At 46.4% G+C, this 17,121-nt stretch overlaps 1 protein-coding gene across 11 annotated transcripts in view; it reads right to left on the reverse strand.

Annotated features, from left to right (window-relative positions):
• The window catches only part of KLC4 (kinesin light chain 4), a 62,950-nt gene that overhangs the window by 33,495 nt on the left and 12,334 nt on the right, over positions 1–17,121 (reverse strand). For 8 of the 11 annotated variants that reach the window (XM_083733400.1, XM_083733396.1, XM_083733397.1 and 5 more), the window contains exons 2-4: positions 2,559–2,832; positions 423–653; positions 12–90 (exon numbers count right to left, since the gene is read on the reverse strand). In XM_083733400.1, the coding sequence (XP_083589526.1) occupies positions 12–90; positions 423–653; positions 2,559–2,813 (565 nt within the window). In that variant the 5' untranslated portion in view covers positions 2,814–2,832. Of the gene's footprint in view, positions 1–11; positions 91–422; positions 654–2,558; positions 2,833–4,105; positions 4,228–14,688; positions 14,796–17,121 lie in introns of those variants that run through there. The other 3 variants (XM_083733395.1, XM_083733392.1, XM_083733399.1) reach the window with 3 other exon arrangements.

Below are 17,121 nucleotides of genomic sequence, written 5' to 3' on the forward strand. Positions count from 1 at the left end.
ATGCAACATACACCCTTGGCCCTGGTCCTCTTCCTCATTTGGAAACAAGTCATCCAAGGAATCTTTCGTGGAATCGCCTTCTTTCTCCTCCTGAGACATTGATTGGGGGGGGGGAGAGAAACAAAGAAAAAGGGGGAAAGGAGAACATGAGTGTTTAATATTTCACTTAAGTAGTTAAGCTTAAGCTTAAGCTTAACCAAGCAAGCCCATTCAAAGGTTCTCTTCCCCAGCAAGGGAAGACCAACCCAGTTACTGTAGCTGGGGTGAGCCATGTCTTTCTCATCCACCCAGACAAACTCAAATTGCTAGATGCTCTATCGGGACCTCTTGGAAAGACCATCACTACTAGACTTTCAAGCAGAAAGAGCTCCATGTCGAGACACAGGCATCTTCCCCCACCCCAAAAAGTTCTGGGCGCTCACCGATGGGGACACATCCTCATCGTATTTCTTCAGCTGGTTCATGAACTCCAGGTGCTTCTTCTCCTCCTCGAGCTGCGCTACCGTTTGCTCGCTGCGCTGCAGCTTCTGCTGGGTGTTTGCCAACTCGTCCCGCAGCCACTGGTTCTCCTGGCACAGCCGGCGCACCTGGGCCCGCAGCTTCTGCTTCTCAGATTCCACTGCGTTCAGGTGGTTTGACAAAGCCATCATCACCTGGCCCAAGGGAAGCAAGAAGAGACGTTCGCTGTTGCCTAACGCAGAGGTGGGAAAACCTCTGCGCTTCCTTCAGAGTAACCTTTGGGTGGTGGGGGCAGGGGGCACATAACAGTGGTAGGCGGAGCCAGAGGCAAAAGTGGGTGGAGCAATGAACGTAAATGTTACCTTTGTACGGCATGCTAGTTTCTAAACACACCCACCCACCAATACATATCCCCCTCTCTTGCTTGGCTGGGAGGGAAGAGAGTCATTATCAGAGCTCAGGGACATATTCTAGCCAGGGAAAAACATATGGCCATGAACAGTTCAGAGGACCAGCTACAGAGGCCTGAGGGGGCGCATGTAGGCCCCTCACAAGCCTGAGTCTCCACACCCCTGGCCTAATGCAAGAATAGTGACCCCTTGCGAGGTCCCTCTTCAATGGCAGTTTCCATGTTGCTCTATCCAAAAACCTCCTGGCTGGCCTGACTTAAGGTTCCCCGTCTCAGTAAAAAGAAAAAAACTACTACAGGAGATTCCAAGGCCTGCAGGAAGTATAAGTCAGAGGATCACCTAGCCCAAGTCCTTGCCTCAGACTAAAATATGCAACGCTTGGGTTTAACAAGTTAGGATGATCATCTGTCATGGAAGCTTTGAGGTTCTTGCATACAGGGATTGGACTAGTTCTATGATTTGATGAAGTTGTGGTCTTGGGGGTGTGTGAATATGGCCCCTTAAGGAGTGCCATAAGGGCCCCACAGCTGCCTCCATAAGTCACCTATGGGCTGCCAAGGAGAAGCAAGGCTGCGGTTAATGAGTACGAGGAAAGGGTGGGGGAGAGACACAAAGTTGGAACCATATTCAAGACAACCACGCCAGGCAGGCCACTCCAGCTGCTTGCCCAGCTGTATTCTGGAGTCTTCCAAGACAACACAAAGGGTTGTGGGACAGGGGAGGACTTGAAGACCAGCAAAATGTGGAGGGCCTGACCACCTCTTCGGGTCCCTTATTTGTCAAGGAGGAAGGGATGGGCAGTGCTGCTGGACAGAGGGCCCAGGACAGAGGAACAACAATTCCTAATCTCCATTCCCCATCATTCATGCAGATTAGCTGAGTACCAGATTTGTATCTCTAAGGGCTGTGCTAAAACTGTTACAATTTTGCATCTATAGAAGCTGATCCTTTGACTTTCATATGCTGGTGCACATACATGTTTAATGAATAATAAAAATCTGAATAAATGTGTACTTGGCTTATTTTGCAAAAGTTACCACTTTTGCTAAATCATGAAATGGAGAAAGGATCGACTTTAAGGCACCTGAGCAAGGAACAGAAATCCAGCCAAACACACACGCACACACCTGCCCTGCAAAGTCAAGACTTCAGCAACTTCACCAGAATTTCACACAAATTTTCAAGCCTATCCTGACAACCAGAAGGCTAGAAACTTGCATTTTTTAAAAAAAGAAATGCTACAAAAGCTTATAGATGTTGAATTCTATGCCCAAAGCTGCAATTACCCTGTATAAGAGTGGCAGAGTCCTGCCTAGACCCAAACATGTTTGGCAAGCATGATTTCACAGAGCCAGCTAAGGCAATATACAGTACTTGACAACCTTTTTAAACAATGATTTCCCATACAGTCGTACCTTGGAAGTTGAACGGAATCCGTTCTGGAAGTCTGTTCGACTTCCAAAACATTTGGAAACCAAAGTGCAGCTTCTGATTGGCTGCAGGAAGCTTCCAAAAGCTTCGGCTTCCAAAAATAGTTCCCAAACCAGAACATTCACTTCCAGGTTTGCGGCATTCGGGAACCAAAACATTCGAGAACTAAGCTTTTCGAAAACCAAGGTACGGCTGTATTTCCCTTACTTTGGTGGACCCATATGCCGCTCCAAGACACCCCAATGGGCTGCCCCTTACCTGAGCCTCTCCAAGTCCCAGCTCAATCATCTCCACTGACTTGCGCAGCAGGTTGGCCTTTTCATGCACTAGGTTGGCTTCCTCGTCCTTCTTCAGACACTTGATGGTCTCTAGCAGGCTGTGCAAGATCGAGTTGTGCTCATTCTTCAGGGCTTCCAGCCCCTGCATCACTAGTTTGGTGTTGGAGATGATCTCCTCTTGGCTGAGCTTGTCCATCTTCTCCTCTCTGGGATATACCATCGTGGACATAGTCATGCGCAGCTACAATCTCTACCTACGGAAGGAAAGGGCAAGGTTGCTCACTTGGACAGGTCAGGTCCTGAAACGTTTAAAGCAACAGCTGCACACCGCTGATCCCATAGAGAGAGAGGTCTTATTCCCACTCAGCCTTATCACCTGGAGAGAAAGAGAGAGAGGGAGAGACAGAGAAGGAAATTCCCACAACACCTCGCGGCTCTGTGTCCTTGCATAAAGAAGAACACGGCATGTCATTGGTAGGCGCAACTTGGGTAAGGTTGATGGCGACGTCAAAGCTGCTACCACCCCCACACCCTTGGGAATAAAGAAAGCTGATTTAGCTGCCATTTAAGAGCACAGGAGGAAGAGCAGAGAGCACACCTCCAGCCCCAGAGGTCACATAAATCCAGCACGGAACGGGATGAAACAGGGACACATAGATTACAGTATGGCCACTGAAAGACAATGAGAAATTAAGTTGCTATTTCTTTCTCCTCATAACAGAAAGCCTCAACAACTCAAGAAATACAAGTGTATCTTCCAGAGAACCAGGAGGACAAAATGTTTTGACGGTCTGGTTCCGGACTCAACTCCATAGAAGAAAACAACGGGGATTCGCACTCTCAGAATTGAAGAGGGTTCTGGAGTAAGGGGGGGGGAGAGAAAGTGATGTATAATTGCTCAGCTCCTCCAAGCACGTTGACAAGTCAAGCCTTCCTAATTTCCGATATGAGACTCTGGGAAGAGGCTCTGTCTCCCACCCACAACCCCTCATTTGCATTTCCATGGCTGAGTTTTCCCAAACGGCACTGTACAAATGCTAACCATTGCTGAACGTTGAGGATTAGGGTTTGTGGGGCTTGGCAGACAGGCGAGAAGAAAGAAGGAGCCGCCAATGCGTTCTTGAAACCTGCAGAGGGGCTGAAACGAACAAGCCATAAACACACAGCTTTGACAGTGAGAAAGCTGGCAGCCTTCACTAACGCGTACAAACGCGTATTTGCCATGCCGGCAGTGCAAAGCTAAGCGAAAGTTTGCCTAGGAAAACAAGGGAGGGAGAGATGCAGATTATACAGAGGTAATATTCCTCCCCAGCCCTACAGACACTTTCCCTGTTTTGTTGTGGTTGAAAGAAGACGCCAAGATCCGGTTCCTGCTCCTTTGCCCAGCAGTTACCTGGACTCAAATCCTCTCTCAAAAAGATGCGCAGCAGCAATCTGATCTGTTCCACCCACTCAGCCAGCCAGCCAGCCGGCCGGCAGGTCTCCTTACTCCATGCACCCAGAGACTTCCACAGGAAGGGGGCTTACCTCATCAGAGCAGCTGTTGCCGGTGGCAGTGCTTACTGTAGAGACAAGAGACGGAAACCTGGGCTTGTGTGACCCTCCTTGGCAGGAGGCCAGGCTCTTACGCTACCCAGACAAGGCGGAGTAAGGGGGGAGAGGAGAGAGGGAGGAGGCTATCAGCAGATCTGCCTTTGTTCTCAGTCTGGTCCCACCTCTCTCTCTGTGGGTGTGGGTGTTCTCTCCCCAGGATCTTTGCTAGGCAACTGTCCCGCCTCCCTGTGTTTGCCCAGAAAGTCCCACTAAAAGAAACCACCCAGCGCCAGGGCAATGGGTGTCTCTCGCCCAGCACAGCTGCCCTTCATCCTTGCTCCCAAGGTGGGAAAAGGACTAACCCTCAAACCTAGGTCTCCTCGCAGCCATATAGACCGGGGGCAGGAAGAACAAAGAAGGAAGGGAAGGGGGGAAAGGAAGGAGTGGCAAGAGCCCTAGTTTGCTTTTCCAAGTCAGAAAGGGGGACTGAGAGCAAGGGAGGGATGATCAGGCTGCTACAGAGGGGAGAAAAGAAGGGTATGTTCCACCAGCATGGTGAACAGGGTGTGTGGTTTTTGCTGGAAGGGCAAAGAAGAGAAAATCTTTTTGTGCTATGGTGGAGAGCCTAAGCACCGGGCATATTTTTGTAAACCACTTTGAGGTTTCGGTGTTGTTTTTTATTTATTTAAATGATCAATGGTTTATACATTTTCTAAAATAAAATAAATAAAAGGAGAAGAATGCAGTTTCCACACCTTAATTGTAACGGGTGGGTGGGGATGTTGTTGGCATTTTGGTGCTATTTAAGCGCTAAGTTGTGTGGAGCATATCATAAACAGCTAAAAACAACAACTTTAAAAAGTAAAGAGTACAGTATCCTCAAGGTCTGCCCCAAATAAGAAGGACCCCCCTTTCCAAATTCAGAGCTACAGCACCTGCACAAGCAACACTGACACCAAACCCTACATATAGTAAGTAAAATAGAAGCATCACCACCCAACCCCCTCCCCTCACTCATCTTTCCCCCCTCCACCTCTTTCCCCCTTTTCTTCCCAATGTCTCAACAAATGAAACTGACTTGTAAAAATGTTACATGGAAATATATATACAGTGGTACCTCGCAAGACGAATGCCTCGTAAGATGAAAAACTCGCAAGACGAAAGAGTTTTTCGTTTTTTGAGTTGCTTCGCAAGACAAATTTCCCTATTTGTCTTGCAAGTTTGTTTCCTTTTTCTTAAAACCATTAATACCCAGGGAATCCGTGCTTCGCAAGACGAAAAATTCGCAAGATGAAAAAACTCGCAGAACGAATTAATTTATTCTTGTGAGGTACCACTGTATATATCTATATATCTATATATCTCTATATATATCTATATATATAGAGAGAGATATATATATATACACACACACATACGCACACACACACACGAGAAAGACTTTGCACATACTTTTGTAAATCAAGAAAATATTTAATTAAAAAAAGAGCTACAGCACCTTCAGCTCCACACATTTAAGCTTAATATAGTCCCCTTTTTTAAAAAAAAGATTTTTAATTTCAAGTAATAAAGCATACACATGCAAGGAAAAGAGAGCTTAGTACTTGTACTGAAAAGAAAGAAAAACAGCAGCTGAGGGTTGTAGCTTTAGACGTTCCAAGAAAGGCAATCAAATGAAAGTGTCTTTCCATAAGGTTCCATGAGTGGATAGAGGATGAAAACTATGTGTGATTGTCTTAACAAAGTCAATAAAGGGCTACTAAGTTGTATAAAAAGTGTGAGTCTCTCCCGCCCTCCCAACTCTGATTATTATTCCTTTTGTGAAATGGTTAATATGTTCATAAGCAAGATGTCCCATACTTGGGAAACTCAGGCTTCAAAAATATTTGCATTTAAAGTGTTCCCATTTTTTGCAATCACTAATCTAGCAAAGTCCGTTATTTTTAGGATATTGGGAAGCTATTGGAGTGGCGAAAGCTTTCTAAACACAGTTCGCAATCCTGTCAATACAAAGCATTTTTGTTCAGCACAATCTAGTCACAAGGATGTTTAAAGAGCCAAACTCTGCAGCTTAACTGAGTTGTGCATCATTACATAGGTCATAGAATTATAGAGTCCAACCCCCTGCAATGCTGAAATCTTTTGCGCAACGTGGGGCTCAAACCCACAACCCTGAAATTAAGAGTCCCGTGCCTACTAAGCTATCTCACATCTGCAAACGTCTATAACTTTTCTACATGTCCAAGACAAAGAGAGCACACTTAACTATGGAGATATCTAGGCAAAAGTGCATGTGTGTGTGTACTTTAAACTTGTACTTCAACTGTCTCCATAAACAGAGCCAAAAGGGATCACAAAATAATTCACAAAACTAACAGGTAAAACAAAAATGTGTAACCAGAGAGAAGAAAAAAATACAACTAAAGTAAATTGAAATACCATCGGGTAATCACACAGAATGCCTGTCTATGTTAAAAGACATCTAACTTTCCTTCGAAAAAACTGGAAGGCCTGGCCTGGGCAGGCTATCTTAGGGAGGATGTTCCAGAATTATTGGGGCCACCACCAAGGAGGCTCGGCTGTGTGCCTTTGCTATTTCCACCTCTTGGACAGATGGGATAGATGAGTAGACAGGAGCAGGAAGGTGTGCAAGAGAAGACAGACAGCATTAAGAGAAGGAAATACAAAAGAAAAAGTACAAATGCTACAGGACTCTACAGAAGAACGTGTAATGGAAAGAGAAGATTCCATCCTCGCCGTCTTACTGCAACAGACTAGGCCCTCTTCGCATGTCACGCTAAACAATAGTTAAAATTAAACTATGGTTTAATTCCTGGTGAGGAAACAAACCAAGAGTGTTGGTTCACATGTAATGCAAAGTCAGCCTCTGGTCTGTTTCCTCCCCGGGCACGACAAATGCATAGCTGCCAACGTTTCCCTTTTTTTAAGGCAAATTCCCTTATTCCGAATAGGATTCCTCGCAAGAAAAGGGAAAAGTTGACAGCTATGCAAATGGTTAGGAGGGAGAGGAGAGACTGGGAACTGCTATGCAGTGTGCCCCAGTGCACTGTTGGTCACATTAAGTCACAGTTTAATTTTAACAACGTTTTAATACGATGCAGAAACCAAGCATTTGTCTTCTCTGATTTTTGTAATGTATTTTCAAAAATGTTTATTCCCCCTCCCAGGTCCAACAACTTTAAGGTAAAGGTAAAGGGACCCCTGACTATTCAACTTATATGCAGAATTCATCATGCGAAAGGCTGGGCTGGATGAATCCCAAGCCGGAATTAAGATCGCTGGAAGAAATATCAACAACCTCAGATATGCAGATGACACAACCTTGATGGCAGAAAGTGAGGAAGAATTAAAGAACCTTTTATTGAGGGTGAAAAGAGGAGAGCGCAAAATATGGTCTGAAGCTCAACATCAAAAAACCGAAGATCATGGCCACTGGTCCCATCACCTCCTGGCAAATAGAAGGGGAAGAAATGGAGGCAGTGAGAGATTTTACTTTCTTGGGCTCCCTGATCACTGCAGATGGTGACAGCAGTCACGAAATTAAAAGACGCCTGCTTCTTGGGAGAAAGGCGATGACAAACCTAGACAGCATCTTAAAAACCAGAGACATCACCTTGCTAACAAAGGTCCGTATAGTTAAAGTCATGGTTTTCCCAGTAGTGATGTATGGAAGTGAGAGCTGGACCATAAAGAAGGCTGATCGCCGAAGAATTTATGCTTTTGAATTATGGTGCTGGAGGAGACTCTTGAGAGTCCCATGGACTGCAAGAAGAACAAACCGATCCATTCTTAAGGAAATCAGCCCTGAGTGCTCATTGGAAGGACAGATCCTGAAGCTGAGGCTCCAATACTTTGGCCACCTCATGAGAAGAGAAGACTCCCTGGAAAAGACCCTGGTGTTGGGAAAGATGGAGGGCACAAGGAGAAGGGGACGACAGAGGACGAGATGGTTGGACAGTGTTCTCAAAGCTACAAACATGAGTCTGACCAAACTGCGGGAGGCAGCCGAAGACAGGAGTGCCTGGTGTGCTCTGGTCCATGGGGTCACGAAGAGTCGGACACAACTAAATGACTAAACAACAACAAAAAGGGACCCCTGACCATTAGGTCCAGTTGTGACTGACTCTGGGGTTGCAGCGCTCATCTCGCTTTATTGGCCGAGGGAGCCGGCGTTCAGCTTCTGGGTCATGTGGCCAGCATGACTAAGCCGCTTCTGGCGAACCAGAGCAGCGCACGGAAATGCCGTTTACTTTCCCGCCAGAGCGGTACCTATTTATCTACTTGCACTTTGACGTGCTTTCGAACTGCTAGGTTGGCAGGAGCAGGGACCGAGCAACGGGAGCTCACCCCGTCGCGGGGATTCAAACCGCTGACCTTCTGATCGGCAAGTCCTAGGCTCTGTGGTTTAACCCACAGCGCCACCCGCGTCCCATCCAACAACTTTACCTCCTCGTTTTCTGCTGTGGGTACTTTCTTTCACCTACTACCTGTTCTGCAGCCTTGTTGCAGTCACTGCACTCCAACACCCAACTTCTCTTTTTACATACACTGGCAGGAACCAATTCCCCTTGCAGAAACAAGACATTGGACTTTTCCACTGACTCCCTGCTAACTCGTAACAGAAGCCAATGTACGACACCAAAATTCTCAAGGATACTAAGGGAACAACATCTTGCTTCTAGCTTTGGGGCAACCTAACCATGAAGATAAGCTTCAAGCTCGAACCTGCTCAGTAGCAAGCTGTGTCCACGACAGAAGGCCTTAGAAGGAGCAGAAGATTTGTATTTTAATATTTTGTTGGAAGCCGCCCAGAGTGGCTGGGGAAACCCAGCCACATGGGCGGGGTATAGTGTAAATAATAAATTATTATTATAAGATTTTCCTTTCTCTTTTAGCCTGTCTGGAAGGAACTTTTTTTATATAAAATTAAGTTAATGGTCCTTTTATATTCACTGCTACATCAGTTTTCCTTTTTTATCTCATTCCTTTCTATTCCTGGTTTATTTGAATTAATAATAATAAAAATAAATCTTAACCTTATATCTCACTTTATAATTTCCTTCAACACCTCCTGTGGCCCTTTCCCCTCAGAGAAGGCAGACTTTTTTTCTCTCCCTTGATTTTTTTCTCTCTCCTAAGCACCTTTACTCAGCATGCAAGGAGTAGCTGGTACTAGAGTTGGTCCACCCAAAAGGCTATGGCACGGCCAGAGAACAAGGCAGGCAGGTGAGGTGGCAGGGAGGCCCACCTGAAAGTGGTCCAAGGCCCACTGGCGCCTTCCCCATCTCCTTAATCTCAAAAGTACCGTACTTTTCTGTGTATAACACGCCCCCGTGTATAAAACGTCCCCTATTTGGGGGGACTCAAAATTAAGAAAATAGGGGGAAATTGCCCAGAGTTGTTGAGCTTTTCTTGAGGAGGATTGACCACAGTTGTTGAGTTTTTTGGGGGAGAGGGGATTGCAGAAAATCACTCACCCGCCTGACCAACGCTTCCTATCGGACGCGACCGCTCACAGCCGGCAGCCGCAAATCGCCCACCCTACTGCCGCAGCAGCAGCAACCAATCGACAAAAACCGTTGCCACGGCAACGAATCACCCGCACTACCGCCCCTGACAATCTCCTGCTCGCAGCATCAGCCAATCACCAGTCACCACTCAGCACTACCCATGTATAAGACGACTCCAATTTTTAAGCATCAGTTAAACGGAAAAAACCCTCGTCTTATACTCGGAAAAGTATGGTATATGTGTGGGCAGGGCAGGGCGAAAGTCGCCCATAGTTTTCTCCCTATACTCAGAACTAGTTGATTGACCACTAATGGGCCCATCAGGCGGTCAAGGTGGTCCAGTTGAGGAACTGGATTTTAGGGAGACCTTCACAAAGGGGCGACAATAAATCAATTATTAGAGATATGTCTTTGACCTGTTCCAGCACGTTTTTAAACCAATTGGTCCTTTATCTTCTCCTTCAGGTTCCTGCATTCCACAGAAGTTACTGTATTTTTCCATGTACAGTGTTACTTCAGGTTACATACGCTTCAGGTTACAGGCTCTGCTAACCCAGAAATGGTACCTCGGGTTAAGAACTTTGCTTCAGGATGAGAACAGAAATCGTACAACGGTGGTGCAGCAGCAGCAGGAGGAGGCCCCATTAGCAGTGTCTGCCCGGACACTGAGGTCCAGCGCCGAGGGCCTTCTGGCGGTTCCCTCGCTGTGAGAAGCCAAGTTACAGGAAACCAGGCAGAGGGCCTTCTCGGTAGTGGCACCTACCCTGTGGAACGCCCTCCCACCAGATGTCAAAGAGAAAAACAACTACCAGACTTTTAGAAGACATCTGAAATTAGCCCTGTTTAGGGAAGCTTTTAATGTTTAATAGGTTATTGTATCTTAGTATTCTGTTGGAAGCCGCCCAGAGTGGCTGAGGAAACCCAGCCAGATGGGTGGGGTATAAATAAATTATTATTATTATTATTAAGCGGTGCTTCAGGTTAAGAACAGTTTCAGGTTAAGAACGGACCTCCGGAACAAATTAAGTACTTAACCCAGGGTACCACCGTATAAGATGCCCCTTATTTTGGGGAACACAAAATTGAGAAAATGCACTATGCACTATCTGTGTGTAAGACGACACCTTATTTTAAACGTTAAAAATTTAGGAAAAAATATAGTCTTGTACACGGAAAAATACGGTATTTTCCTTGAGTCTGGGGTACAGCAGCGAGGTCATTCCCACAGCACTGAATAAGCGATAAGTGGCACAGGACTAAAATACAGACACTATATGCGGCTTTGTTATCCATGAAAACCTTTCAATGAAAATATTTTTTTAAAGTGGCACAGAACTACCTAAACACCCTTTAATTGGATCTCTGGATCCAATTAAACTCACTTTGGTTACCAATTTTGTATCAAAAACATTCACCCACAAGGAGAACAAACCAGGAAATTTGACGCTTCTATAACAACTTCTGCTTTCTTCTCATCTTGGTTGTTTGCCAAGGTTACAAAAATAAATACTTTGGGGGTGGGGAGTACCAGAATAGCAGGCAGATGGTCACCCTACCCTATCCAAATGGGCTTGTCACAGCAATACTGTGGCCATTTAGTCATGCCTACTAAATCCTCACGCATCTCCGGTTTGAATAAGCTCATCAATACTTACTTCTAGCAAAGACAACAGATGAGTTCCTACAAAGCTCTGAGCCCTGAGGCTACCAATGCTGGGATTTGACTCATCATAGCTGTAAGGTGTGGGATGGAAAAGGTTTGCACAAAGCAGCTATAGCAGTTCTTCTAAACTAGACGCTCCATAAAAACTCCTGGGTTCTCTGATCTCTGTGCTTCCAGATATAAATTGGCCGGAAAGGCAAGTCAAGGTAATTATGGGGGAAATGGTAAGTTGTACACTGGGAATCTAGTGACCTACTCAGAGTTCTTTAATGAATCTTTCTTTCTTTTACTATATGGAAGGGAGAAGCATTTCACGTAGACAAGCTAAGAGGCAGAGGGTGTGTGTTCAAAGTTGGGGGGGGGGGGAAACCCACCATGATATCCCATGAACAAAACACTTCTAAGATCAGCATCACAGTCTTAAACGTACAACTGGCTCCAACTCTGCCTGGCTCACAGAATAGGGGGGCGGGAATTGCTGCAAGGGGGCGGCAAAGATATCTCAGGTCTCCCCCCTGAATTTTCCACTTTGGTGAAACCAACAACTGCTAAAACTCTGCCCTGTAAGAGATTCAACTACAGTGGTACCTCGGGTTACAGATGCTTCAGGTTACAGAAACTTCAAGTTACAGACTCTGCTAACCCAGAAATAGTACCTCGGGTTAAGAACTTTGCTTCAGGATGAGAACAGAAATCACATGGGGGCAGTGCGGCAGCAGCGGGAGGCCCCATTAGCTAAAGTGGTGCTTCAGGTTAAGAACAGTTTCAGGTTTAAAACAAACCTCTGGAATGAATTAAGTACTTAACCCGAGGTACCACTGTACTTTGTCTTAGAAAGCTGAAGCATTCATCTTGGGAGGCTGCCTGTTGCATCTCTGCATGATTTGCTGCTCTGGACTTTCCTCCTCCAAACCACTGTCCTCTGAGGAAAGCCACTTTGCCTGTTGCATCTGTGTGCAAGTCATTGCTCTGGGTCTGTTTTATACATTGAAGAGGCGTGTCCAGAGCAAGTGAAGTGGATAAATGCAAGGGGCAGGCTTTTCTGAGGGCAGGTATTCCTTACTCTTCCTCCTAACAAGCTTTATGTTTAGAGCGTGGAAGGGTGATGTCCCCCCGGGTTTGAACCCCGCCCTGCTATTCAGCCTGATCTCTAGCTAAAAAAGCCACTGGATCATCTAATTAATGATGGATCCCCTTTATCCATGCAGATAACATTGGTCCTTCAGCCAAACTATGTTCATTTGGCTATCCAGCCTTGCAGCATTCACTCCTCAAAAAACATTCAGCGCCAACAAGTACTCTAAAGGGCAAAGCACAGCCCTTCCCAGCAATGCTATTTTTCTAGAAAAAGAGGTGCTGGAACTCATCGTGAATGCCTCCCTTGTTTTCTTATAATGGCAATAGCACCCACCTGAGAGGTGCTGGAACTGAGTTCCAGCTGAAAAAAGCTCTGCTTCTAAGGAAGGAAATTAAAATATGCATCTAAGTGGCTTCAGAATGCTTTGCATACTGAAATGTGACAGGGGTGGAATCTACACACATATAAAAACCACTTTGAAAATGCTTTTTTTAAAGTGTTTTTTAAAAATACATTGAATTTTCTATAAAGCTCACCATCGCCATCTCGTGTCACATTGTATAGTGCACTTAAAACACACTTTAAAAGTTTTATTTGCAGCTGCAGAGCTGAGTCCTGACACATTTCCTAATGCACCAGGAGAGCAGCCCATTGGGAACAGGCAACATGAAACATTCCTAATTCACAACCTGTCCAGAAATCAACCCACACAATCAGGCTGGTCATAACAGGGAAAACCCACAAGCTCTTGACCACTAGTGGCTTGGAAATAGTTCATTCAGCAGCCATTTCCCTCACTAGAAGTTGGGAGTTTTTCACCTTTCCCCAGGACAACAGCTTACAACAGGGATGGGGAACTTGTGGCCCTCCAGATGTTGCAGAATTGCAACTCTCACTATCCTAGGCCACTTGTCATGCTGGCTGGGGCTGATGGGAACAGGAGTTCAAAAACATCTGGAGGGCCAATGGCTCCCCACCTCTGCTTTTAAGAGCTAGAATTCCTGCACTGCAGAGGATTGGACTAGATGAGCCTCATGGTCCCATCCAACTCTATGATTCAAAATTCAAGTATAGATGGTGGGGGGATAGGGGAAAATATTAAGATTGTGCCCACATTTCTTTAAACAGCTACTGTTTATAAGATGGGGTCAGCAAACTTTTTCAGCAGGGGGCAGGACTATATTTTTGGGGGGCAGGGGGAATGAACGAATTCCTATGCCCCACAAATAACCCAGAGATGCATTTTAAATAAAAGGGCACATTCGCTGATTCCTGGACTGTCGGCGGGACAGATTTAGAAGGCGATTGGGCTGGATCCGGCCCCCGGGCCTTACTTTGCCTACCTATGTTCTAAGACATATGGATTTCAACTTTATACCAGGAATATGGTTAACTTCTGCAAAATCCACAAGTGCTCCCCATTCTTCTCTCTGATATGTTAGCCTACTAGGCACAGCTGCTGTAAAATAGTAGTTATCATTAGCACTTTTCATCTGCAACATGCTTTGCCATTTTCATGTATGCCCATCTCACAATTCTGCAGGGGAGCTCGCTATTACTCCCATTTTATGGATGGGGAAGTGAGGCTGAGAAACAGCGACTCGCCCGAGGCCATGCAAAGTCTAAAGCAGATTGGCATCTGAACCCAGGAGCTTCCAGACTGAAATCAAACCCACCATCTATTGCAGCACACTGGACTTCAGGCTCCGTAAGATGACTGGCATGCACTAATCCTGTACCTTACTCTGCATTCCCAGAAGCTGATGCAGAAGTGCTGAGTCCCACTGCACCAGATAATCGAGTCTTATCTTCAGAGAAGCAAGTTTAACCAAGGCGGCAGCAATAAATGGACAAGTACTTTAAGAGAGGAGGGAGAACGGCCTTGGTTGATGTGCCTCCCTAGCGCATCGCGAAATCCCCAACACTGGTAGGCCACATCTATAATTCACACTGAAAACCAGGCTTTGCCTTCCACCTATTAGCTCAGAGTTGTTGCTCTGCAGGAGCTTCACGCCAGCTGCTGCCCTCTGCTTTGTCTTGCGATGCAGCCAGCAACCCCACCCTGCTGCTGAAACAATTCAGAGTTCCCTTTAATCCAATCCATCCCGACACAACCCATGGCCCTTGTTAAACCTGGACTCCAGCTTCCTGCTCTACCAATCAGCCTGGTCCAGAGGGGCTCCATCTGAATACAAATAAACAAAACAAGCTTGCCGTTTTGCCAGTAAGAACGGACGGCACTCCCATCTTTGTCCTTCAGCTCCCAAAAGTGGAACCCCCCCCCAAACCCCACAGAGCAACTTACACTGCGAAGAAGCCGGTTTCCACAGAAGCCTCCTCGGGCCAAGTGATGCTACAGAAACTGCATGGCGTTAGTTATTAGCAGAACACACAGAGAGAGACGGCAGCATTTGATGCTCTGAGTTCCCTCTCCACCAGAGGCAGAGTTACTATGCAGTTTGGTGGTGACCCACCCACTGCAGCAGCAGCAGCAGCAGAGATGCAGCCAGACTGCCGAGAGAGCAAATGCTCTCCTGCAAGCACAGAAAGATTCACATCCGAGGCACTGGTCCATAGGAAGTGACGGAAATACAAAGGAACAGGATCAGCACCCTTGCAGGCAGCCCATCCTGCAGCCAGGGCAAGCGAGCTCTTCAATACGCCCCACCCTGACTTCTCAGCCACCAGTAAGTTGCAGGCTTACTGTATAATGGTACCTCAGGTTACATACGCTTCAGGTTACAGACACTTCAGGTTACAGACTCCGCTAACCCAGAAATAGTACCTCAGGTTAAGAACTTTGCTTCAGGATGAGAACAGATATCACGCAGCAGCGGCACGGGAGCAGTGGGAGGCCCCATTGGCTAAAGTGATACCTCAGGTTAAGAACTTTACCTCAGGATGAGAACATAAATCACGTGGCAGCAGCACAGCGGCTGCGGGAGGCCCCATTAGCTAAGGTGGTACCTCAGGTTAAGAACAGTTTCAGGTTAAGAACGGACCTCCAGAACGAAATAAGTTCTTAACCCGAGGTACCACTGTATTGCCATTATGTTGGGCTACTGTTCAGAGCTCCTTGGAGGAACGATGGGATTCTGGGCATGGTGTGAGAGCACATGATGCAGCCACCCTGCTGAAGCTAAAGCAGTTCTTCCTACTAAGGGTTCAGGATCACAGCCTTACTAAACTAAGCAGTCAGACTATCCCAGTTCTGAACACATTTTCCTGGAAGTAAGCGCTGCTGATTTCAATGCAACTTACAGACGGAGGCGTCATAGCTGTACCTAACGACTCCATACCTGCAGGAAAACAAACCTACAAACAAGAGAGGCTTCTGCTGAGTACCGTATCTAAAACATAATGGGTGGCCTTCCGATATCCAGGGAACAGCATGTCTTCATTTGAACCTTCCTGCACATATTGAGCTTCAAAAAACAAAGGCCCAGATTTAGAAAATCATGGACCACCAAGGTTAACAAAAAGAAACAAGGCCTGTTTTAGGGACTGTAACCCTGACTTGGAAGCGTTTGTCCAGGATAATTCGTTAAAGGCTCATTCTTGATGGCCTTTGGTGGAAGACTAGATCAAGATTTGAGGGAATTTTCTCTAGTTCTACTAATGATAAAGGTAAAGGGACCCCTGACCATTAGGTCCAGTCATGGCCGACTCTGGGGTTGTGGCGCTCATCTCGCTTTATTGGCCGAGGAAGCCGGCGTACAGCTTCCGGGTCATGTGGCCAGCATGACTAAGCCGCTTCTGGCGAACCAGAGCAGCGCACGGAAACACCGTTTAATTTCCCACCGGAGTGGTACCTATTTATCTACTTGCACTTTTGATGTGCTTTCGGACTGCTGGGTTGGCAGGAGCAGGGACCGAGCAATGAGAGCTCACCCCATCGCGGGGATTCAAACTGCCAACCTTCTGATCGGCAAGTCCTAGGCTCTGTGGTTTAACCCACAGCTCCACCCACGTCCCTACTGATATTATAGCCATATATATTTTTAGGACACTGTTAGGTGCCCTGCGGTGGGCTTGGGGAGAATCCTTGCAACCTGTTTTAGAATTATACTAAATTATACTATATTTACTCCAGGAAGTGCCTTCCAGACATTGTTGGACTCCCATCATCCCTGACTACTAGCCATACTGGCATGGGTGAATGGGAGTTGTGGTCCAACTACATCTGGAAGACACCACGTTGGCTACCCCTACTTTACTCAGTAATGCCCCTAGACCTCTCACTGCCCATCCTCCTGTCTCCACATTGCTACTGCCCTTGTATTAGACAAACTGGGACCTTTTCCCCTACCCCATTTCTCCCTTCTTTGGGGAAGGGCTGAGTGAGTTCTCTGCATGCAGAAAGTCTCAGGTTCAATCCCCAGCCCCCCCAGGTAGGGCTGGGAAGGGCTTCTGTCTGAAACCCTGGAGAGCTGCTGGCAGTCAGTGTAGACAGTACTGAGCTGGATGGGTAAAGGTAAAGGTGAGCTAGATAGACCAATGGTCTGACTCAATATAAAGAACGCTTCCTATTGTTAAGAGAAAAAAAACTGCTCCTTTTCCCTTATAGGGTATGCAAGAGGCCGTATAGAGTCCTGTAGTAGGTTCTCTATTGGTAGGAGAAAATAACAGAGGCCAACCAGAGAATATTGAGAAGCAAAGCAGTTTAATAAGCCTGATCTTTATTAAACTGTTGCAACAGGGTCCCCCACTCACCCCACGCAGAGAGGGAGGAGAGGAA

Source organism: Podarcis gaigeae (genome assembly GCF_964106915.1).
Source record: "Podarcis gaigeae genome assembly, chromosome: 3".
Classification (NCBI taxonomy): Eukaryota; Metazoa; Chordata; class Lepidosauria; order Squamata; family Lacertidae; genus Podarcis; species Podarcis gaigeae.